Source organism: Mytilus edulis, chromosome 6 (assembly GCF_963676685.1).
Source record: "Mytilus edulis chromosome 6, xbMytEdul2.2, whole genome shotgun sequence".
Taxonomy (NCBI): domain Eukaryota; kingdom Metazoa; phylum Mollusca; class Bivalvia; order Mytilida; family Mytilidae; genus Mytilus; species Mytilus edulis.
Window position 1 is genome coordinate 35,440,055 of NC_092349.1, and position 26,341 is coordinate 35,466,395.

General features: G+C 30.9%; 2 protein-coding genes across 2 annotated transcripts; both read left to right on the forward strand.

The window, feature by feature from the left end:
* Positions 1–262: 262 nt before the first annotated feature.
* LOC139527583 (fibrinolytic enzyme, isozyme C-like) lies at positions 263–7,090 on the forward strand. The gene is made up of 8 exons (XM_071323097.1): positions 263–349; positions 2,795–2,849; positions 3,361–3,377; positions 4,112–4,278; positions 4,774–4,858; positions 5,163–5,355; positions 6,232–6,368; positions 6,859–7,090. The coding sequence occupies exons 2-8, from the start codon at positions 2,816–2,818 to the stop codon at positions 7,027–7,029; spliced, it is 804 nt and encodes a 267-aa protein (XP_071179198.1). The 5' UTR covers positions 263–349; positions 2,795–2,815; the 3' UTR covers positions 7,030–7,090.
* Positions 7,091–12,371: 5,281 nt separating this feature from the next.
* LOC139526369 (chymotrypsinogen A-like) lies at positions 12,372–23,631 on the forward strand. The gene is made up of 6 exons (XM_071321506.1): positions 12,372–12,458; positions 17,393–17,556; positions 18,683–18,767; positions 20,940–21,129; positions 22,936–23,075; positions 23,452–23,631. Exons 1-6 carry the CDS (start codon positions 12,372–12,374, stop codon positions 23,620–23,622), a joined length of 837 nt encoding a protein of 278 aa, XP_071177607.1. The 3' UTR covers positions 23,623–23,631.
* The last annotated feature ends 2,710 nt before the right edge of the window (positions 23,632–26,341 follow it).

Below are 26,341 nucleotides of genomic sequence, written 5' to 3' on the forward strand. Positions count from 1 at the left end.
TTAATGTAAGAGGTAGTTAAGGGTTACATTTTTTTTTCAAATTTACCTGCAGTATTGGTGCGATTTATCCTGGTGCATAGGTGCACACAATTCAAGCAAGAACTCTTTAAACATTAAAATCGTTCTTAAAATTTGAGAACAGAATTTGTGTTCTTGTGCACCTTTCCTTCATCGATCTTTTTACAACATTAACTTCCTTGTCTTTCACAGTGTTGACACGTGTTTTTGTTTAAAAAAAGGGTAGTATAAACAGTTTATAAGACATATCAGGAATACAGAAATCAAAGTGAACGTGTAGTTGAAATACAGGCAAAATACGCATACAGGAAAATTGTCTTTGCTTTATCTGGTAAGAAGTATTTTATTCTATTTAAATAAAATGTGAAATTTAATATTCAATTTGCAATTTTACGAACCTGCTAAATATATATTTTGTTTAACTTTTTATTATAATACATGAATATTTAATTTTTAAAGAGTTTGTAAATGACTGAGTTAGTAATATATTAGAGCTTTCTTACAAATTGAAGAAAGGTACGTACGCCTGAAGAATCATACGTAAGACTCGTTTTAGGGATCCTTTATTTTGACATATTTAAATAATTGTCATGGAACCTCGAACCTTTAACCTACATGCAACGACACTTATTAAATTATTTTTTTTGTTTGATGTATAGGATTTCGGGACGTTCGATATATTAAATTATAATACCACCAGGTGGAAATAGATAACTCTACAAGATATCTTAAATATAGGGTAGTCAGAAGAAAAAAAATGTCCCTAAAAATTGAAAAAAAAGTGCTCCAACCCCCCTCCCCACTCTTCAAAATTAATGTTGCATTTAACCTAAGAAAATATCAAAGCAAATTCATTGTCTTCTTCCCTTTAAACAGAAAAAAAATAAAAATAAAAAAAAAAAAATAAAAAATACTTTCTTGATTCAATATTTGCAAATGTCAAAATAATAGAATGACGAAAAAAAGATGATCTTAATTTTATGCCATATGCTGCTATATGATACACCGGAGTTAGGTTCTCCAAGGAACCGTTTTTTAGCGTAAAATTGCGTTTTGCTTACAGTACTGAACATTCATGAAATATATGCCACTGGACGTTGAGTGACACCTTCGCGTCTATCTTTCAAGCATGTGTACTGTTAAATCGTCATTTAAAAAAATCCACAATATATATGATGCAAATTTTGTAGATTTATTTTCTTAATATACATTTAGGTGTTTAAATGTGTAATGTATGTAAATGAAGCAAACAATCTACATGTATATAATTAGCTGACCTATAAATAAAGCTCAAGTGCAGATGTAGGAGGGATTCGCACAAAATTACCTCTACTCAACAGACACATTCCTAGCCTCCAATTCTAAATCTTTGTCTAAATTTATTATATACAATTAAGTCAGAGAGAGAGAGAACCGGTTTAATTTTCCAAACACCAAAGTTTTTCGGTTTTTGCCTTGAGTGTAAGTGAACAATTCACTTCCGGAGAGTGTTATACTTTTTTCCTTTAAAAATATTCTGATTCCCTATTTGACAAAAAAAAATATTGTGGTCATGCAGATTGCAAACAAAAATTCTGAATCCAGATTTTCTCTTTACCCTAAAGTGTTAAAATGTTGAAGAAAACAAAATTGATTAATAGCGTCAAAAAAACAAAGAAAAGATCAAAAACATAACCCCGTCTCTTTGAAGTTCAATGGTTGCTCCAATAACTTGTTTGTTTTTATTCTTTTTTCCCACCCATTTTATACTTGTTTAACAGTGTGAACTTTGTAACGTTCATATTAAACTAAATTTGCAATTAAAGTTATAGTTTCACATTTGTTACATTACCTTTTCTAACAATTAACATAAAATTAATAGAAAAAAGGTTGATCACGAAATCTGTTTTTTTTCTAGATTATTTGATTATGGACTTTCCGAATTAATTTTCCTTTAAGTTCAGATTTTTGTGATTTTACTCTTCACATTACTTTTTCAAAATAATGTAGCATCATTGTTTTGAAAATCTCGATATTCCACGTTGACAATTTGCTGATAGTGCAATATAAAAAAAAATGTGAATATTGTCTTAAATATAGACTAACGTACGTACGTCAATAACAATGAATAATGCATTTTAAAATTTTAAACGTGAAACTCGTGCTTAAACTATTCCCGCGGAAATGAGTGTACTCGTGGTTTACGTAAGTAACGTATCGGACGTAAGTGTATTTGACACTAGCATTCTTTGTTTTCTTATATTAAAGGCTTGTATTATTTGCGATATGCTTATTCACGAAAGATAAATTTGATCTAGAAAAGAACGCTGTTTTACCGGATAAAACAAAGACTTTAAATTGTAACTGTGGAAATGTTATACGTGCTCCCCTTCCGTTCGTTCGTATCTTTCGTCAATTTGTAAGAAAGCTCTATTATGTAGTAAATATATGCTTCTCTTGAACATCTATATATGTATACCTGGGAATCGTTCAGTGTTAAAATTTGCATGGTCGGGCTGTTGTCGCTTTGACACATTCCTCATTTCCTTTCTCAATTTTAACAATAAATGCACTGTATAATAAAATTGAGAATGGAAATGGAAAATGTGTCAAAGAGACAACAACCCGACCATATAACAGGTAACAGCAGAAGGTCACCTATAAGTCTTCAATGCAGCGAGAAATTCCCGCACCCAGAGGCGTCCTTCGGCTAGCCCCTAAAATAATATATATGCATTTGTTCAGTGATAAATATGAATTACACAAGAAAACTAATTATGTATCGATAATTTTTTAGGTATTCCAAATAGATTTCAAAATGAGAAGTCTCCAGATAGCAATCTTCCTTACAGGTAATGATTTTGATTTGTTAAGAATATTCGCTCTTCTTGTTTTTGATTTTATTGCCAGATATCTGAATCCTTTGGTTTTATCCATGTAGTTACATTAAAAACGTCTACTTCTTTTTCCCATAATTGGATAACATGTACTAGTAGTTTGAAATGTAATCTTTAAAATATTTATAAAATCCTTTATATTTTTTCGTCGTTTTTGAATGAAAAAAACCTGTTCATTTTAAGTATGTAAATTCTAGAAAGAAGTTTTGAAAAAATAATAAATTAATTTGCTATTTGTTCTTCATTTCATGCTCTGCTAGCGTTATTTTATTGTATCACAACCTTGTGAGAATAATTCAGAAAATAAATGCTGTCAGTATGTTTCATTGTGCAGCCCCCACTATAAAATGCGAATTTAACTGCTCGCTTTCCTTTTAAAAATAACCATATTGTAAATAAGAAGCTATAAACCCTGACCGTTTATAATTTTTTTTTTTTTTTTATAATAAAACGTTTTTCTTTTCAGTTATATTGCCCGACATGGTAAATATAGTGTTGTCTTTCTATGATATAGTTACTTGAGCATGTTTAAAGATAACATACATTCGTAAAAAAGGGGAGTTTACAGTCATAGGCTTTGCTTCTGAATATTTGCCTATTTTGGCCAAACAATCCTAAATTCTTACCTACATCGACTCAGTCACACAGTGTCATGAGTCGTGTTTAAATGACAATGTTATAAATAAAGTATCCCACAATAAGTTGTTTTTACGGTGAATGTACGGGCTGAAATAACTTCGGGAGTATAATTAATAGGCAACCGAATTTTTAGCACGCAGGCGTATTGTTTCATTTGAAGAGCAAAACAAGGACGGAATACAACAGAACGGAACACTAGAAAAAACAAAACCCGAACGAAAACAAAACAAAGTTCGGACAACTAATAATTTGTTTTATTCGAGCGCACCGATGAGTCTTTTATAGACGAAATGCGTGTTTGACGCAAATATAAAATTTCAATCCTGGTATCTATGATGAGTTTATTAGCAACATGAACATAACTTTTAATTGACAGTGACAGGAGTGCGCCCATCGTGTTTGTTATGATAAGTGAAAAAGAAAAACAGTGACATACTTTGTTACATTTTATCGATGATGTTAATATTTTTCTACCATCAACTATAAAATAATTAAGTTCTAGGTGTCATTCAAAAAATGAAGGTAATTTATTTTGAATACTATTTTTAACAATACAGCATTTTTCCTTATTTTAAAAGATAGTCGTCGGTATAGTTGGTGGAAAAGATGCAAAGATAGAAGATTTTCCCTACGTTGCACAAATTCAACAACGCGAGAAACAAAAGGATCCATGGACAAATTTTTGTACAGCAGTAATACTGTCTGAAGATTGGATAATAACTTCTGCACTTTGTCTACAAGCACCGTATGTAATGCCATATTGATACCTTATTTTAAGTAAAATAATACGTTCAGAAATAACATGTACTTTGTTAACTTATATCAGCCTGATCACATACATTGTAAAAAGGCAAAATAATTTGCATCAACTCCAATTGTTTCATGTGCAAAAACTGTCAAATCTACATCAGTTTTTTTTTCTCATAAAAGACTTCGATGAGCAATGCCTTGGGAGAAAAAAGGCATTAAGATATAATTGAGAATATGTAACAGAAAGTAAATAAGCATTACAAAAGGTATACATTTGCAACTCACAGTAAGCAGGAGTGCATAGATATTAAGCAAGATATAGATTAAAAATGTTGTAATTTATACAATTTATCAAATGAAACATGTGTTCATCAAATCTGCCAATAAACGTGAACTAGTTAATCTTCTGATATAAAGCCCAATTGAGTAATATTGCATTTGACATGTCTATTTCAATTTTATAAATAAATCAATGTTATTGTGTTTTCAGAATGATTAACAGGCGGGTTCTGGCTGGTTTTGTGGATATATCAGACCCAAACAAACAAATAAGAACAATCAAACACGTGAAGAGGGTAAGAATTTAAAATTTAACTCCGAACATATATGCAGGATACGCCTTCCCTTCCGGAGCACAAGATAAAACCTCAAGTTTTTGGTGGTGTTCGTGTTGCTCATTCTTTAGTTTTTTATGTTGTATGTTGTGTATTGTTGTTTGTCTCTTAATCTGTTTCTTTTGTTTTTGCTATTGCGTTGTCAATTTGTTTCCGACTTATAAGTTTAAAAGTTTCTTTTGGCCTCTTTCGTCTCTCTTTTATGCAAACGTTGGCTCTTTCGAATAGAAAAATATACGTCATATACACATTTTTATCCTTCTAGCATCCACATTTTGATAGAAAATTCAAGATCGACAAAGATGATGCCGTATTTGAGAATGATATTGCTGTTCTTGAACTAGATACTCCATTCACGTTTGGACCCACTTGTAATAAACTACCTTACTCAACAAGTAAAGATGTTGTTGATAAAAACAGATGTAGAATATCCGGATGGGGCGGGATTGACATTAATCGTGAGTTACTTTGAATCGTTCGATAAAATATTATTATATACTTATATATAGGAAACACTACATTACAATGTCGTCCAGTTTCTGATATTTTCACCATAGTTTAAATGTATATAACAACTTACACAATTTTAGTATACACACCTCCATCATAAACAGATAAATCTAAAAGTGTGTGTATTCACAGAACATTGATTATACTATAAGGTAGAGTTAACTCGAAATCCTGTGTTAAAACAAGAATATGGTCAACAAGTCACCATTATTCGCTTGCACTATCAAACTTTCATTTTTAACAAATACGTGAACTATTACCTAAACCCTGTGTTGATATATATATAAATTTGATTCTTGTCTATTCGTTTTTGATGCGTTTTGTTATTTGATTTTGCCAGTTGATTATGGACTTTCGGAATAGATTTTCCTCTAAGTTCAGTATTTTTGTGATTTTACTTTTTTCTTAAACTATTTTAACTTTCAATTATCATATTCATGTTCTGTTTACCAATGAACCCGGTTTATAACTCTTATATTCATGTATATAACAGTTCACTCCAAGGTATGCATATTTGATAAAAAAAACAAAAACAAAAAAAAAAAAAAAAAACAAACATAAAACAAAACTATAGCTGACCAAAACTAAAAATTTAATCTGACATGTATGGATGGATGGACACATAATGCCACCTCGCTGTCATGTACAAATATTAGGATTACAATGATGGGTTGATAATATTTTGTAACGTTCGTTTAAATGCTGTTTTAAAGTGATCTATGTTGTGTGTTATGTGTTGTGAACTGTTATTTGTATTTTCGTTTTTTCTTGCCACGGTAATCATGGTAATAACACTTGATTATACGATAAAATGTATTCCACAGAAACGGACGCAGAGATTCTGCAGTATACAGACATATCCGTTTTAACGCTTGATGAATGTGATCAACTAACAGAGGCCCCTTTGGTCAATTCTCAAATATGCGCTATTGACAAAAATCTGGAAAAACAAGCTTGTTATGTGAGTAAATAGACATACAGAGATATTATTTTAATCTATACCATGTAAAGTATTAAGCATAATTATGCGACAGCGAAATGACTTCTATTGCATGCATACATATAACTCAAGACTTATAAAAAGTTTTTATGAAATAAACTGTACATGTGCTTTTTATTAGGTTTTTGATGGTAATGTTAATGTTTAAAACTACTTAAAAGGATAAGTTGTTAATGGGAATCCATGATAAAAAGTACGATTAGTTTGCAAGTCTAATGGTTCAGTTTATTATGTTTTGTTCATTGGAAGAATTACGTATCTGTTAAATTGATATTTGAAGATTTGAAGAGTGACCAATACGGTCCAAAGTGAGCAAGAAAAACATTTTAGAACGACTGCAATTGATATGGATTACTCTTATAATTTATTCAGACACTCTTCGAATAATTAGATAAAGTATTCTTTATTTGTATTCAAATTGTATTTTGATACATTATACACTATTTTTCAGGGTGACGGTGGTGGACCTTTGACCTGTCTTGCAGGGAAAACTCGTGTTCTATGTGGTCTTTTCTCGTGGTTATATACATTTTGCGATGGAGACAATCCGTTCGCTTATACAAATGTTACTCATTACGCTTCCTGGATTAAGCGGGAAACTGGAATAGAAGGATTCCCGTGACGTTTACAGACGGACCAAAGCTGATAAGAAAATTCACTGAAATAAAACATAAAAATCGCAACGTTTTGTTTTGTGTTTCATATGAAGTTAATAATATATGCACTGGTATATACTAAGTACAATATCTTTTGAATACTAGAGTAATTCTGCCCCTATCAAATTTGGACATCTACATACATCTTATGGCGATAAAATGATGTATGAACCATTTCTTTTTAATTTTTGATATATGCATCAAAAGTGCAAGACATTTTTTTCTAAACTCAACAATAAAAAATGAATTACATAAATGATGTAAAACTCATCGATATAGCTCGTTGATCTTCTGTACAATTTGAGTTTTTCTGTTCAGAATTTGATGAACTTTTTTTTCAGGAACATTTCAGATTGTTTATTCCCTCATTGTTTCAAGCAGTTTCATAGCAAATGCAAAAGTCTTTAAAGAGTTATATATGTCAAACCACATCATCTATCAATAGCCTTTCCAATTTTACACTGGAAATTTTTCAAAATTACTCCCTATATAACATGTTTGAGTGAATTGTAAATTAAATTATAAAAGGAACCTGAACATGCTAATTGTCAAACAAAACAACATATCGCGTACAATAAACATATGCGACCATTTGATGATACAAGGCTTAAAATGTAATATAACAGTTTTTGGTGGGGTTTGTGTTGCTAAGTCTTTGGTTTTTTATGTTGTGTCTTCTGTACTATTATTTGTATGGTTGTCTTTTTATTTTTAGCCATGGCGTTGTCAGTTTATTTTCAATATATGAGTTTGACTGTCCCTCTGGTATCTTTCGTCCCTCTTTTATATAAAAAATACTCACCAGTTAAGCTAGAATCAAAAGCATTTTTAAAAAGGCCAAATGAAAAATTAAGTTACAGAGCATTCAGGGCAAGGCTATCCTAAGCATAGTAGCCAGTACTTTTGCGTTGATCTAAAATAACAATTATATGGGAATTTTAAATTAACATTACTTCTAACTTTTCCACAATCTGATTAATTATGTAGCGTTGTTTTTTTTAACATATACATGTTTTCGATAAAGTCATTGAGGTGTATTTTCGATTTCTGTCAACAATCACAGCATGAGAAATATGGATTTGTGTAACACTTGTTTCTATATTGAATTTTAAATGTAAATGTTGAAATATCCGCTGTTAAAGAGGTAAACCAGGGTTATGCAACATTCAATACTGTCTAAATGTAAACATTATAATGTGCCTAAAAGCATATGGAATTACCTGAAAAGTTTAATAACAGATTTAAAACAACATTAAACAATATGTTCTACAAATTTTAAAATCATAACATAAATACAGTATAATTGTGTTCATTAACATACATATGTTTTCGATGCAATCACTGAGGCGTATTTGCTATTTTTGGCAACAATAAGCTAAACATGAGCTATAGGGATTAATAGAACCTTTGTTTCTATGAAAGTTTTGGAATGACTCTTCGCCTTATCATCCATATTTCAATTAAATTAATAAGGTTAAGAAAAATTAAACCTTACAAAAAGAGATTAAATTATGCAGTTATAACGTCTCATGGCTAGTGTACAACATGTACATAACTGTATTGTAATTAGTTCTCGAATACAAAAGACAACATTCAAGCAGAAATAATCTGAACAATAATCCTAGTACAAATTCATGCTAACAATAGACATATAAGAACACATATATCATGTATATAGTACTTACAATGTAGACAGTGACATGACTGTCATCATAAATGATGTACAATGAATAATACGTCTGTAGACTCGATGAGAGGGGGATTTTGTAGATTATGTTCGCTTACTAAATAATCAGAAATTTGGTGACTATATTTAACGTATTTATACCATCGAACTAGAGATAACTGATACAATAGATACAGTTAAGCCTGTCTTATATCATGACTTACATTTTAAATTGGTAATGAGGGTCGGTTGAAAACAAAATATAACGACAAAATAGATGATTTCAGCTTCCCAATTGTCTCCATTTCTACGAAGCAACAATCTTGCAGCGCCTGAAAACGAAATATATAGCTTTCAATTGATACGATAATCCCGGGCTTGTATTTCCTATCATGATTATCTTGAAAGAGGCATGCTACTCACAAGGAATCTGTTACACTAAGAGTTTCAAACGGTGAAGTAGGTAGATGTCATTTCTGAGTACAGTTTACGGACGCCATCATGAGTTTGTTAACCATGTTTGAATATTCGTTGCACAGATAATATTGGATACGTTCCAAATATCGAGACTACAAATTATATGTCTTTTTCACGAATGAGACCTACTGATTTATACTCTTTACCGGGTTTATCATAACATGAGCGACACGACGGATGCACCGTGTTGAGCAGGATCTGCGTATCCTCCTGGAGCATTTGCGTTCACCCACAGTCTTTTGTGGGGTTCGTGTTGCTTACTCTTCAGTTTTCGATGTTGTATATTGTGAACTATTGTTTGTCTGTTTGTCTTTTGCATTTTTATATATGGTGTTATCAATTTTTTTCACCTTTGAGTTTTATGTCCCGCTGGTATCTTTCGTCCCTGTTTTGTAGAATTTTGGGACGAAACCAACATTACCTATTACAATAGTAATATATCAATTCATCACACGTGTAAACATGTCCAATTCACTGGTTGTAAGCAGATGGTCGTAACTTAAAGTTACGACCATCCGAAAATGGGAGACAACTCTAGAGGACAGTTTTTCTTTTCCGATTTTCGAGCATTAAAAGTTTCATTTGAGGTAAACCGCTTGTCTCACACATACTAATCCTGAGTGCGTTGATATTGAAACCAAATTTGATACAGAAAATCATTCCAATTTGCGTAAACTTCATTGTAGTATTTTGGATGATGGTCGTAACCGACACAAGATGGGCGTAACTTTTAAAGATGACCGTAACTTTTTTTGTTTATGTTTTAAAACAAAAAATGTATACATCTGTCGTAAGCAAAATGCGTCCACAAATCCGAAAGTTAAGCAAATATCTGAAATCTCGACCTCAATTTACTCAAAAAGAATCACATGAAGGTATATTTTATTACATTTAGGTTTTAATTTCCCATAAAGACAAATAAAATTGAGAATGGAAAAGGGAATGTAAAAGTTTGGATTATGAATCCAATTTTGAAAGTTTATTTAAAGTTCATATTCCTCAGAAACACACTTTTCAATATTACATTTTAACACGCTTTTCAATTGTTTAAAAGATACACTAAAATTAGAGTAATTTCCTGGGTTTATTTTCATATCTTTAAAATTTGTATCTGCAAATGAGTACCAAAAATAATTTTCTGTGGAATGTAAATTTATGTTTGTTTGTAGATATTCTTTATAAAAATTCATGAGTGTTTGAGTTTTTATATAAGAGTTCAAAGTAAATCTACCTAATTCTGATCTGGCACCTATGAAAGTGACTGTCTTTTTCAATCCTAATACCACTTTACAAAATTTAGAACGAACCATCTTAAAGTGATACTTTTCTGCTAATGTAAGAGTATTGCAAAAAGTATTTTCATAAAAGCTGACTGAAAATTATCCATAAACCAAATTTCAGAGTTGTAAGTCGGTATAGGTCTTATAAGAGTATCAAATAATTTACATGAAAAAAGTAGGACTTAAACTGTCCCTTGTCTTACACCTCTAATAATTGGAAAAAAGAGTGTACAGTTCCAATCTTCAGTGCGGACTGTGATATACATATTTTTCACAAAAGTATAAAGCTTCACACCAACACCATCATTTATCAATTTAAACAAAAAGCCATTATGCCAAACAGAGTCAAAAGCACCACGCAAATCTACAAAACAAGCTTTGTCTTATTGTTTTCAATTATTTGTAAGTGTTTTACAGACCGAAATTCTTTATAACACGTTGCATGTAAAAAGAAAACTTCATAAATATATCAGATATTATATTCATATAATAAAAAACACGTTTAAAGCTCTTGACTTGCCTATTCAGTCCTATTTAATTAAGAGTTACGACCATCCCCAACTTTTTTGTTGTTTTAGTAACGACCATCTTGCTCAAATTTTTGAATGACTATTTAACGAAAATTGGAATGTTTTTATGTATCAAATTTGGTTTCAATATCAACGCACTCACGATAAGTATATATGAGACAAGCGGTTTAGCTCAAATGAACCTTTCACTGCACGAAAATCGGAGAAGAAAAACTGACCTCCAAAGTTGTCTCCCATTTTCGGATGGTCGTAACTTTAAGATACGACCATCCGCATACCACCAGTGCTATTGAATATTACCAATTTTCCTTATAAATCTTACTACATTGTACATGAATACACATCAACAGTTGTGAAAAACAACCGACTGTCATATTCATGACTTGGTACAGGTATTTCCTATTTTAGAAACGGCGTCTTAAACATAACACAGACATGATAACGTAGATCAAAAGCAATAAAAAAATAAGGATACAAAAGTCAACATTGTGTTTATATTCCTAATCTGTATATAGATAATCAAATGTGTAAACAACGAAAAAAAAATGGCATATAGACAAGGCATATTAGCAAAAAAAAAGACAACAATAAAAAACAAGACTACCGGACAACAAAAAACACATCAGCAGGGTGTTTACGCATCGGGCCACGTCAAAACGATATTACCAAAAATGAAGTAAACAGTTACGGTTAAAAATATACAGAGAAAAATTAAAAAAAATACGTCTATAACATGTTATAAAGATGATTAATAATGTTAGTACATAAAATCTATACTTCAAGACCATCATGCATTATTTTTGAAGTTGATACGGAATATTCATCAACAACTATTTTCGATGAAATATGTCCTATGGTGACGTTTTATAAAGTCTGAGTAGCAGACGGAAACTTTTTAATACTGAATGAGCTGGGAAATGTATATCCCACATGAAGCTGAGTCCGTATTATTGCTACTAATTAGGTTGCTGGAAATTTATAACTTCAAAATTTAAAATCATCTTGTTTGTCATAGACTATGGTATTGGAATGACTGCTCAGGTGAAATTCTAGATACAAAATAAGGCAATTGACACCTTTCTTAACAGTTTATTTTGATTTTTCTTGAGAGGCGGTTACTTTTATAAGACAACATATTGGGCTTAGTACAACATGTACAAATGTAAGAACAAACCAATCATAAAAAATATTTTTTCTATAATTTCATACTTTTAAGTTAAAATTTATTATTTCATTGAACAATAATAGTTTCTACAATATTTTTGAATAAGTACTTAGGAGGTTAATATATACTAATTAACTAGAAATAAACCCTTTTCATCGTGTTAATTGACTGTAGTATAAAGTACCCTTAAATGACCAGTGTCAAACCAGGACAGTGCTATGGATCAGAATATGGTTATCGTTCTGAAACACCTAATAACTCCCCAATAATTGGTGCGGTTCGTCAAGCTCAGTTTTGAGTATTATTAGAAAATGTGGTTGATTTGCATGTACCAATAATTTGCATGTAGTATCAACTACCATAATTTTTGAACTCTCTAGCAGTAAATGAATGTAAGAATGAATAAATGAATGAACTAGTGTATGCATAAATGTAAAAATAAATGTATATTCATAAAAATGTGTCAATGATAGTATATATTGTAAATGTCCAATATAGAATAGTACTAGGGTATAAGCTATTCTTTTTTTTAATAAATTGTTATTGAGAAAAATTGTTTTTCCCGAAAGTCTTCCCTTTAAAATATATCATTGATATTGTCATCTTTGTTTTCCGTTGTAAAATTGATTATACAAAATAAAAAAAAAAAAAGAAAAAATACTCACGAGGAAGTACATGTACGTTTATAGTAAAGCAAGATATTTCATTGGATCGTCAATAGCCAATAGGAAACTTTATTAACTTCCTGTTAAGTTTTTCTACCAAGTTATCAAAAAATTTTCCTTGAATTATTATTTTATATTTTTCAAAGTCAGTTGTTTGGAAAATAGCCAAACAAATATTACGTGTCAACAAATATATTAAAACTTTCTGTTACTTTAATTGATTTTCAAAGGAACATGTTTTCTTTGAGTCAATATAACCAAGAACAAAACGCAATAGTTACAATTTTTATCTGCTCATAGTAAAATAAAACTGTCTGTAATCACAGCAGTGCATATTTAACCCTATACCAGCCTTTAACTAAATGAAGATGTGAAACTAATACAATATCCGGTGTACCGGTGCCCAACCATCTAATAACCGCAAACAGTTCTGTAACTATGTAACATACCAACCAGCTATAAAAGTCGTTTGAAAAATAGTTGATCCATTAACTCAATACGAAAATAAAAAAATCGAACACAAAAAAAACCACACAAATAACTTAGCTTATCGTACCCGCAGTAAATAAAACATAGTCGAAAGACAAGAACTACAAATTAAACCTTCATGTTTCCAAGACAAAATATCAGTTAGTATTCCACAGGATGTATTGTAAACTACATGTATGTCATTAACAATCTAGCAAAAAATGAGATTGGACATGGTCGAAATATAGTCTAATTCATTGTATAGCAATACATATTTAGTTCAACCTTAGTATGTTAGTGTCGATGAAAACAATATTCAAATATTTTTGTTCCAATTCATGAAATCCCTTTACCAGGAATCTGATTGAGTTAATCAAGTTGTTTTCTTTAACATACACATTTTATCGATAAATTCATTGAGACGAATCGGCTATTTCTGTCGCAGCATGAGAAACATCGATTAATGTAACACTTGTTTCTATTTTTGATCTACAATGTACTCTTTCTATAGAGGAACCAAGGGTTCTTTAATCGAAATGCTAATTATATTTAAAGTAGTTTAAAAATGAATAATATTTTTCAATATCTCATCGTTATCAATTCACCAAAAGCACACATGTAGCTATTTCATGTATTTATGAACCCTAAACAGCTGGTTAATCCCAACTTGTATAAAAGGTTACGTCATGTCCCCATCTTAACCCTATTAAGCGACCTTCGGAGTCTCTCGAACTTTTATCTTAAGACATGATCCGGTAAACGATCTTTACTTTTCAGAATATAAAACACAACCTCACGTATCTTGTGGAGAAGGACGGTTTTTAACAAAGAAGCGTTTTTCAACAATTTGGTAAGTTACTTTATATAATAATAAAATAAACTCATCATAGATACCAGGACTAAATTTAGTATATACTCCAGACGCGCGTTTCGTCTACAAAATACCCATCAGTGACGCTCGAATCCAAAAAAGCTAAAAAGGCCAAATAAAATACGAAGTGGAAAAGCATTGAGGACCAAAATTTCTAAAAGTTTTGCCAAATCCAGCTAAGGTAATCTATGTCTGAGGTAGAAAAGCCTTAGTATTTCAAAAATTCTAAATTTTGTAAACAGTTAATTTATAAATATTACCATATCAATGACAATTCATGTCAGCACAAAAAGTGCTGACTACTGGACTGGTGATACCCTCCGGTGAAATAAATCTCCACCAGCAGTGGCATCGACCCAGTGGTTGTAAATAAACTCATCATAGATACCAGGACTAAATTTTGTATATACGCCAGACGCGCGTTTCGTCTACAAAAGACTCATCAGTGACGTTCGAATAAAAAAAAAGTGAAAAAAGCCAAATAAAGTACGAAGTTGAAGATGATTCACATTCTTTTGGTTGGTTAATATACAAATTTAAGCTATTTGTAAAAATATATGAGAAAATGTTGAATAAACAAGATTACAATAACATGATATAATAGTTTTAACAAAAAAGCCAATGTACATAATTGATTATAACTTTATTACTATCATTATTTGATTAATTACTGTTGAGGTAAACAGCTAAAAGCAACACATTCTAAATTATCTTTATTTAATATTGGCTATTAAGTAAAAACTATTTGATTATTGGGTAAATTAAGACTTGTTAATATAGAAAATAAAACTCTTACAAAGGCTTTAATTTGTTTTTAAATTCACTTTTTTGTTTATTTGTTCGTAAACTAAACACGGTTTTTCATTTAATGTGACAAAATCGGTTGGAATTAAAGTATAAAATTTGATGTCTATTTCCTACACGTGTACAGGAGTTGCTATGTATAACTACAATTAAGTTAAAGACGGTGCTATATACAGGACTATAAACACACAGACGTGTAAAATTCGTAAAACGTGTTTTACAAATATAAAGAAAAATATATTAAACATTTATAAAAGTAGAATATCGAATGAACAGAAACATGATGGAGAGATTGGGTGTGTTGTAAGTGAAAGATAAATATTGCTATGCATGTGCATTATTCGCAAAATGAACATACGCTTACCAAGTTATGAGGTGGAATAATTAGTTATGAAAGATACTAGGCTTATAATTTGATACGTCAGACGCACGTTCCGTCTACATAAGATAATAAAATAAATCAAATCTTTAGATCGGATTTTCAAAATCGGTACAAAATTCAGAGATACATTTAAACCACATTGTTTTTATGTTCTACACGAAGAAGAAAACAGTCAACATCATTACCGCAGTAAAAAAATACAACTGTTCTAATATATATAATGGGAAAAGAATGTATTTAGATACAACTAATTTTTTGATTACATATACATGATATAGTTGTTAAATCTTATATCATTTTGTTTTTGAATGTTTATTATTTGATTTGATTTTGAAGACATTTTTGCTCAAATTACATTGCTTCATTCAAATATAGTTCGTTGAACGTAAAACATGCAAGGTTAATATCAGTTAAATCGATTTTTTAATTGGTTATTTAATGTTGCTAATTTATTTGTATTTACTGAGATTTGAAGACCAAGTCTTGTCGGAATAATTAATGTCAGATCAAATTTGTTTTAGCTATCCCGATAGTAGACTGCACTGAAAATGTACACAATATTTAAACTGGCTGTCATCGTTACAGGTAAAGTTTAAGTTTCTTTCTTGGAAAGGGAATATCATACAATTTTTTCCAGTGCCTGGGGGAGATTTGAAGATTTGTTTACCCAAGAAAAATTATATTTCACGAAGGTATCGCCCAAGGAAAATATGACTGTTCGAGGATGAACAAATCTTCATATCTCTAATAGCCAAGGGAATTGAATGTTTTATTCCACTGCCTATATATGTACTTATATGTAACTCTTGAGTATAAGATATTAATTTACATAGCTGGGTTCTTATCCGTTTGTTTTTATAACTAAACAAAACATATACAATGTTAATCACCACCGATTTAAAGTTATGTATTTATTCATTTCTGTTTGTTGTTAGATCTGAAATAATTCATAAAATACAATATTACTATACTTAGTCTATCTATATCAAAACGTGTTAAAACATTAACCGCGGGTAACGTCGCACCAGGCAATCCCGACATTCAGAGGGGAATATGTTACTCAGAAGGGAATATGAAGTTTTGTTCGATGTCACTTGGGATAGTTTCAAATGTTGATTTCGCTATCAAAATCAAAATGCAGTTGAATAATATAATATAATATGAAGGTTATGTTTTTATATTCAATTTGTTCAAAATTTAAAAAAAAACATGTAGTTCTGATCACTTTTGATTATCTTAAATGTTTTAAGACAATTAATCATTGACTTGTGAAGTGTTAACAGTGGTAAAGAATGAAATGATTTTGATTATACATCTTTAATGTGAGATGTATTACTAATTCAGAACTTGAAAAGCTATACGTGCTATAAATTAAATATATATAAACCAATGTATCACCAATGTTTTAATTACATCGGCATTTCTTTTTTTCAGCTTTTTTGCCCGACAAGGTAAATTAATGAGGGTTTTTTTTCCCTCTGTTTTTATTCTGTATAAAGAAGGTCTTGCTTTTGTGTCATAAAATATGTTTTTACAAATACTGAACAGAAAGTTTGTAAATGAAAATTATTTCAAAAACGTACATAACACTAAAATTTATAGATTTGTGTTGTTTACTTATTTTAGAATTTTTAATATGATTCTTCCAGTTATTTCATTCTCATTATAACACATTTCACCTCTTGGGCGATATTGATAAGGCTTGTTATTGAATAATCGTATATCTTCATTTTAGCAGGAAATAGAAGTTTATAAATTTTCCTTATTAACTAATAGTTGGAAGACTAGTTGTATATGTTGTGCTAAAACTTTGTGTGCACCCTTACATTGAGGCTTCATCAATGTAAATGTAGTATATGTACCATTGTTTATTTGTTTAAAACCCTTTTAGTTTTACACATTCTACTTAAAAAGTAATCAATGTTGCACATCGTTCTATAGAATTTTTAAGTCAAGTGGCAATTATCTTCTAATAATAATTAAAAAAAAGTAAATAATATGTTGTTTGTTTTATTATACAGACTACCCAGATAGTTGCTGGAAATGATGGAGCTATTGAGGATTTCCCCTTTATCGCAGAAATTCAACAACGTGCAAAACGTCAGGAACCCTGGAGACATTGGTGTGGAGCTGTTATTATCTCAGAAAATATGCTTGTTACTTCAGCAGCCTGTCTTAGAGGACCGTATGTTATTTAAATGTTTTCCTTGGACATATTTTATTCTTTCCATGTTATCTTTTTAACATATGTTACCAGAATGTACTTGGGGCCGCCAACTCTATTTATTTAATAGTACGAACAGAATCATCTTGTCTATATATACCATTTGTATCTTATGTTTAGGATGCGTTCCCTTCGTCATACTAAGCTCAAGTATGCACCAACTCAACTTATATTGACAAAATAACTTCGCCTTTGTTACAAAAGTACGAAGATTTTCTCCTTGTTTTTGTATAAAACTAGAAGTAAAGCTTTCAAAATAGATTTATTCCAGTACCAAATTATGTTCTTTTTCGTGATTTTAATGTTGAAGTTCAAGGCTATAAATGTTTGTTATTGTTACATGTTCTGTTGTTTTCGTAGGAAGTGTGTTTGAATCCCCCTAAACTCTTTTATCCCCTCGCATTTAAAAAAAGAAAGAAAACCAATTAAAACTCTTTTACTTTTTATGATACTTCAAATAACATATATTTGCATTAAACCTAATTATACATTGAACAAAATAAAATCAACATGATCTATTAGCTGAATGGCTTCGAAAATAACTCTAAACGCATGGAACTATAAATGATATTGTTTGCAATTGAACGAATTGTCAGCATAGTTTAGTCAATCTAGCATTTAAGAAGATACCATTTTGAACAGTAAGGCTTATCTGTTGTTACGACGCCGAATCTGTCTGTTCTTGTTATGTTATCATATAGATATTTTCAATTTCAATTGAATAAAAATTTTACACTCAGGTTGGATTGCTTTGTCTTCAGTTTGAAGTTGTATGTATTTCATCTAAATCATTAAAAAGGTGATTTTTGAAGAAAAAAAAATGAATAACTTGCATTGAAATTAAAATTCAGACTTCTCTAATTTACTAGCCACTATCTATTCCGAATTTAATTGATGTCTTCTAAATGTTGCGTAATTGAAGAAACAATTAGTTATAAAGCTATTCTGTCAAAAATGCAACTACAATTAACAGTATCTCTTCAGAGAATACATATATTGTAAATATATTTTTTTCGGGGTAAATAAAGGTCTTAATAGCTGCATATGATCAGGTCAAAATACTGAACTATTATAATTGAATTTTCAGAATGGTAAACAGGCGAGTAAGGTGTGGCTTCGAGAATTTTGCAGATCCAAATAAACAAATAAGAACTATTAAACACTTCAAAATAGTAAGTATCTGTTATAGCTATTGTAATTCTTGTTTAAATTGAAGGGAACAATATGCATGTTCATTTATATAGAATTGAAATTTAATCAAAAGAAAAAAATATTGATGAGACCCAACAAGTCCTTCAAGACAAAACAGTTCCTCCAATAAGGCCTGCAACATTTTTTTGTAATATAGATGAGACGATGACTTATATTTTTTTCAAATCTATGCCATGAAATCGAACCGACCCAGACAACAGGTTGTTATTGAACTGCAAGTGGTTTTCTGTTTATCTACATTTCTGTTTATATTCACCATATAACCAATTGTAGTCTTCAGAGGTTAATTTTCTGGTGTTAGTCTGAAAACGCAAAAATTGCTTATATATTGTGATCCGTTAAATTTTACTCTATAAGCCGATGTAAGCATGAGAATCAAAGTTATATCAGGAAAACAAATTGTCAGTTAATACCTCTTAAATTTAGTTGCTAACATTGTTAAAACTTGAAATAACTAAATTGTTTAACTGTTTTATATTTTAAAGAGTACTTAATGTACCAATAATTGTATAAAACATTATGACGTTATTTTAAAAATATATTTGTCTGTTTGTTTCTTTGTTTTTCATAAGAAGATCTGGTATAATTGCCAATGAGACAACTCTCAATCAGAGGTCAATGGAATAGAGGTTTATAACAACTGGTGACTGTACAAAATTTAAAATGTAACTATACCCACACTGGCATGACTTCATAGTTAGTTATAAAAGACCCCGAAATGACATGCTAAACAATTCAAACAAGAAAACTCATGTCATGATTTATTGGCACTAATACCACATCTTCCTATATCTATAAAAGAATTATCAAAATAGAAATACGATATACAACAAACGACAACCACTGCATTACATGATCCTGACTTGAGACAGGCAATACAGAATAAATACAATCCGTTAAGTTTTCAATTATCCTACTGTGTTCCTAGTGGTACAATGTTGTCAATATGCCGCAACGAATTGCATTCATATCTTCCCAATTGATAATGTCGTGAGCCCATAGTCAGTTTGAAGCTATCGCATCAGCCTGAAAAGACTGACATTTAACGGTAAGGGACGTATTTATAAAGCACCTTCAAAAGCTTTGTTCTAATGATTTAACTACTGTGTAATAGACTAAATGTTATTATTACTACACACTATCACTCAATATGTGTACTTTTTCTCAGCTCACTATTGACTGCTACATAACCTGTTAGAATGAATGTCCTAAATATTGGCATCTTGTGTATGTAATATAATAAATAGCAATATACATGTTATTTTAAACAAGTTATTAAAAATAAAACTGGAAATCAACATCAAATTTAGAAAACCTCTTATTTCCTTTTACCGCCTAATTTCATGATGTTAGTTGAAATATATTTTAATTTGATGTAACTATCTTTTTTTTTAGTTATTTTTTTCATAATTCAACCTTTTTATTATGATTTAAAGACTAATGGTGCATTATATATTACCTTAAGAAATAAATTGCAAACACTTGATAATATGACTAGACCTGTTCATGTTATGTAAACATGGGAACTAAGCTTACTCCATGCATGCATGGACGAAGGAAACTACCTTTAACTTCATACATGCTTGCATGGACTAACATATAAGACAAATTCCATGCATGCATGGCCGATGGCAACTCACGTCAACTTGGTACATGCTTGTATTGAATAACACAACAGACTGAATCAATGCTTGCATGAACAAAGGCAACTAATGTTAACTCCATCTATGCTTGCATGGACACTCCGCCCATGCTTGCATGGACTAACACAACAGACTTAGTTCTTGCATGCATGAGCTAAACTAATTTTACATAGACATCGGAAATTATTCAATTGTTCAAGCAGACTTAGTCCATGCAAGCATGGACTAAGTTAACGTTAGTTGGCTTCGTCCATGCATGCATGGAGTAAGCTTAGTTTCTATGTTTTCATGTTTACATAACATGAAAAGATTTATTCATACTATCAAGTGTTTGCAATCTATTTCTTAAGGTACGTTATAATGCACAATATGTCTTTAAATCCTAATTAATACCTTGTTTATATTATCCCTTTTTACATCTCAGTCTTACAATGTTCAATTGATGTGCTACGTGAATCTATTTCTTTAATATATTAATTTATATTGCAGTTTCCACATTTTGATAGGAACGTCAACGACGACATTGGCGTTCAATTTGACAATAACATAGGTGTTATTGAACTCCATACTCCTCTTAAATTTGGACCTAGATGTCAAAGTATCCCTTATACAACAATAAAAGGTAGTGATGGTTTTAAAAACTGCCAAATATCAGGATGGGGATATATTGATGCTAACAGTAAGTGACATAATGTGAATAGTACGGTTGTTGTTATTGGTTGTAGAATATTCGTTAATCTGTTTGACAATAACAAGCTTTTTAAAAGATCATTGCAAATAGACAGTTTATAGATAAAGAGTTTGGCGGGAAATGATTCTCTGTAGATTTTTATAAACTTAACATTGGATCATTTTTTTTTAAATTATGAAAAATAACAAATATTTTATTTTTTTTTTATATGGCTATTAAAAAATATGTAATAAAGTTATTAAAAGAAAAGTAGATCTTAGTTAAACAAATATTTACTTGCAACACATGGATAATCCAGAGAATTCTGAATATCTGACAAAAATCAAAACAAAAAGGAGCGAGCATTCTAAATTCTCTACGAGATACATGTATAGAAAAATCAATTGATATTCAAAACATATCAAATGAAAAAGAAGTCAACAAGTTCTGTTATTCCGCTGTCATAAACACGTACGTTTAAAACAAATAAGGTTATAAAGTTGGAATACTTTTGAAATATTTCCTGTCTACAAAACTAAGGAATTTCTTATCCCAGGAATAGATTACCTTAGCCGTATTTGGCACAACTTTTTGGAAATTTGGATCCTCAATGCTCTTCAACTTCGTACTTGTTTGGCTTTATAAATATTTTGATTTGAGCGTCACTGATGAGTCTTGTGTAGACGAAACGCGCGTCTGGCGTACTAAATTATAATCCTGGTACTTTTTATAACTATTTACACCGCTGGGTCGATGCCACTGCTGGTGAACGTTTCGTCCCCGCGGGTATCACCAGCCCAGTAGTCACCACTTCGGTGATGACATGAATATCAATTATGTGGTCATTTTCACAAATTTCCTGTTTACAAGACTTTGAATTTTTCGAAAAACTAAGGATTTTCTTATCCCAGTAATAGATTACCTTAGCCGTATTTGGCACAACTTTTTGAAATTTTTGGATCCTCAATGCTCTTCAACTTCGTACTTGTTTGCCTTTATAAATATTTTGATATGAGCGTTACTGATGAGTCTTGTGTAGACCAAACGCTTGTCTGGCATACTTAATTGTTATCTTGGTACTTTTGATAACTATTTGATCAATACTTTAGTTTGTCTATGATGATGTATATAAATAGCACATCTGACTATAGGTTAGGGTTTTCATACTTCATAACTTAAATGTGATGTTCATGAGTTGTTGTCCGAAGATGTAGAAAACAATAAGTGTTTTGATATAAAGAAATCATTCGCCATTGCCAAATAAGGTTGCATCAGAATTTCAATGATCGATATGAACATAAAATGAAGCATGATCATCAATTTGTAATTTCTGCTTGAGTTGTTGCTCCTTAATTCAATAGGACTATGCACGATGTGATCACATTTCAACCACTGATGTACCTAATACTGTGAACCAACTAATTTTCGCATGTGATTTATTTTCGAGACATTTGCGAGTAGAAAAAATAACGCAAATATAAATCGCCGCGAATATGTAAAACTTTGATGTTTTCTTATTTATCTTCAGGAAGACAATTTTAAAATCTCGAGATTAAACGCTACGAAATGGGTTAGAAAAGGCTAAACGCGAACTACAGTACAGTATCTGTAAAAACCATATGTTGGTTTACATTATGTGGAAATTTAAATAAATGTAAGCTAACAGCTGACATACTCTTTGAAATCAGACTGCATCCTTACATTAAAATTTCGAATTTGCAAATCTTCTTTGTAAGTTGTGCAAATACAATTCATGATAAGATATTCGAAAATTGCAAATTTTTACAAATCATAATGATAATATTTATTGCACAGAAACAGAGTCACCAGACACTCTCCAGTTTGCAGATATTTCAGTTTTATCCAATACCAAATGCAATGACTTAGTAGATCCTATAATACCCAAGACTCAAATATGTACTTACGACTTCGATAATAAAAAGCAACCCTGCAATGTAAGTATAAATATTTTGATGTCATATGAAACAGTACAACTGGTCTGATTCATAAACGTTTAAACAGTGATATATTGTTAGTATCTTGACAACGTCGACATCCACACACTTGACATAATAAGGAAAACGACTGTATTGATAACTGTAAAAATGTAAATGGAACTAAAGCAGTACATCTCAATTGTGAAAAGTATATATAATAAGATAATATTCGTCTGTATTAATGTCATTCAAAACGTCTTTTCGTTGAATGAATAAATGCTACATTTTACATTATATACTAGTATATGAAATTCTATATCTTATGAAAATAATATTTTATAAAAATAATTTTAGAAATGATTTAAATTTGATGAAATTGAAATTCTATTTTCAGGGTGATGCTGGTGGACCTTTGACATGTGAAATAAATGGACGTCGTGTTCTTGTCGGAGTGTTCGCATGGTTATTTAACGAGTGTGATGCTAAAAACCCGTCTTTCTATTCACATGTTGCCTATTATACTTCTTTTATTGAAAAATGGACTGGTATAACAGGAATTCCTTAAGTTTCAGAGCTAAACTTACGATGTGTAAAAAATATAAAAATAAAAGAATAAAAATTGCTTGTAGTCTTTTCTGGTAGAAATAGCAAATTAGGCACTCTTAACTTGATACCAGTCTGTGCAATAGCACAACTCACAATATTGAATAATTGAAAAAGATGTTCGTAAACTATTTTAGAGTATTTCTTGTAAAGAAATCTTATCCATCATTCAGGACAAAACATTATTTACGTTTATTCGAAATTGAGATTTAAAATATGGCGGGAAAAGGCTGACTCGGACTTTTACCTTATATTTGCATTGGTATTATAAGGTCTCAAAACAAAAAAACGAAAATTAAAAATCTTCTAAAATTTTGATAAGTATTATATGAAAAAATAAATGGTTGTTATGGGGCAAAATATTTTACATTGTATTGTATGGAAAAACACCAACGAGTCCGAACATTTGACACAAATTCCAAAACCTCACCTAAGTACATCCTTAACTCACGATTTTCAACATATCTTTCATATACATTACGATTGATTGAACTTTTGGAATTTTTCTATTATCGATACGAAATATATGAACCTTTTTTTGAAAAATCGCTTCAGAACTGCATCATACATTTATACCATAGTTTGTGTTTGTGCAATTTTAATATGATAGTTGTTTGACATTGTTTTTGAAAGTTTTTGGCTGAAATTTTGGTTTAACCAAAAAATGTTTATCGTGTTTTCTTAAATTTAAGAATAAATTGTGTTTTATTGTAAAAGTCGAATTGGAGGGGATAAGTGTTATTTCCGGTATATTAGTTCACTAAAGCTGACATCTTAGGTAGTAAAATGATTCATGCTTTATACATCTCAAATTGGGTAATTTCATATCCTAGTCTATTCTGACCAGATCAATCGTAGAAAACCGACAAGTGTCTACGTTCTTCTTCTTCCGAATACGGGAGTAGACTCCTAACTTCCCGGAACTTGTGTGCTATGTACGTATGGTCTTAATTTAAAAATATTATGACAAAGAAAAATCGTTAACAATAACATATATACATTATGAACAGTGGCTTTGTAGTGTGATTATTGATTGATTGATTGTTGGTTGCTTAACGTCCAGTGGCAAATATTCCATGCATATTCAGGACGAGAACAAGTTCACAATAAATACAATAGGTAGGTTGATACAATAGAGGCCATCTGGGATGATGGTCGGGGAAATTTAAACTGCCACTGGAAAATGAGGGTATATTGGATAGGGACAGAAATTTTGCCTTGCAACAGGCCACCTACGGGCCCCTCAAAGAGTTGTTGCAAGGGTTCTTAACGTGCAAAGAGCGTGGCACTCTCTTTACACGAGGCATCGGATTTAACGTCCCCCTTCTGACCGGACGCCCCACTTCGGCAAGCGTTTTACTGCCGGTCGGGAGAAGACCAAGTGACCATATTTCTATACCCCAGTCACCCTTGGGGTATGTAGTGTGATTAGTTGTTGTGGATCCGTCAAGTGTTAGAGTGGATATGCCACTTTTGAAGGATTCCAGGGTGTCGGACATACCTATTGCTTCAGGTAGTGAGTTCCAGTCCGAAATAGTGCGAGGATAAAATGAAAATTTATAGAAATCTTTATTTGTTGATATTTGCCTAAATTTATGTTTCCCCCTAGTACGTCTATCAGATATTGTTAAATTGTCCTTAGGAACTTCAACTAATCCCCAATTTATTTTATACAGCATAGTTAATCTAGCTTTTTTCCTTCTTATTTCTAAATTTTCCCATTCCAATGATTTAGTTAAATTTGAAACTGCTCCAGGTGATCTGTCTTTATAATCATTGAAGACAAACCTGGCCGCCTTACGCTGTACCTGCTCAACCTGAGAGATGTGTTGTTTTTTTTTTGTACGGATCCCAGACAGGGGAAGAGTTTTTCGACGACTGGACGGACAAGTGATGTGTACGTAAGGTTAAAAAAAGTTTTTCAAGTTCCTACGAAGAAAACCTAAGGTTTTATTTGCCTTACAGGTAGTATTGTTTATATGTGTTCCCCCATCAAGATCATGGCTTATAGTTACGCCTAAATATTTACTGTCTTTTACTGCTTCTAAAACATGATTGTGCAATATATAATCAAAATCGGAAGGTTTACTTTTTTAGAAATATAAATTACATAGCACTTCTCAGGATTAAATTTCATTTGCCAGTCCTCTTCCCATTTTACTAAACTAGATAAATATTTTTGAAGTAATTGTGCATCAGAACTATTATTTACATTTATATACAATAAACAGTCATCTGCAAAAAGTTACATGTTCGGGTAGGTCATTAATAAAGAGTAAAAATAATGTTGGGCTTAAAACTGTTCCCTGAGGCACACCAGAGTCAACAGCTAATTTTGAAGATTTAACACCATTAAGTAGTACTTGCTGTTGCCTGTCAGCTAAAAAGTCATTTATCCAATTTAAATTTTGATTTCTAATACCATAAAATTCTATTTTCTAGGCTAATCTTTGATGGGGGACTTTATCGAAAGCTTTGGAAAAATCTAAAAGTATGACATCTATTTGGTTACCATATCACAAATGGTTTTGCAAGATTTTGTATGCTGATGATAAGCTGGGTCTCACAAGACCTTTTACGTCTAAACCCATGTTGAATATCATTTAATATGTTATTAATTGTAAGATGTTTCCTTATGTTGCTTGTTAAAATGTGTTCTAAAATTTTGCAACATATTGCAG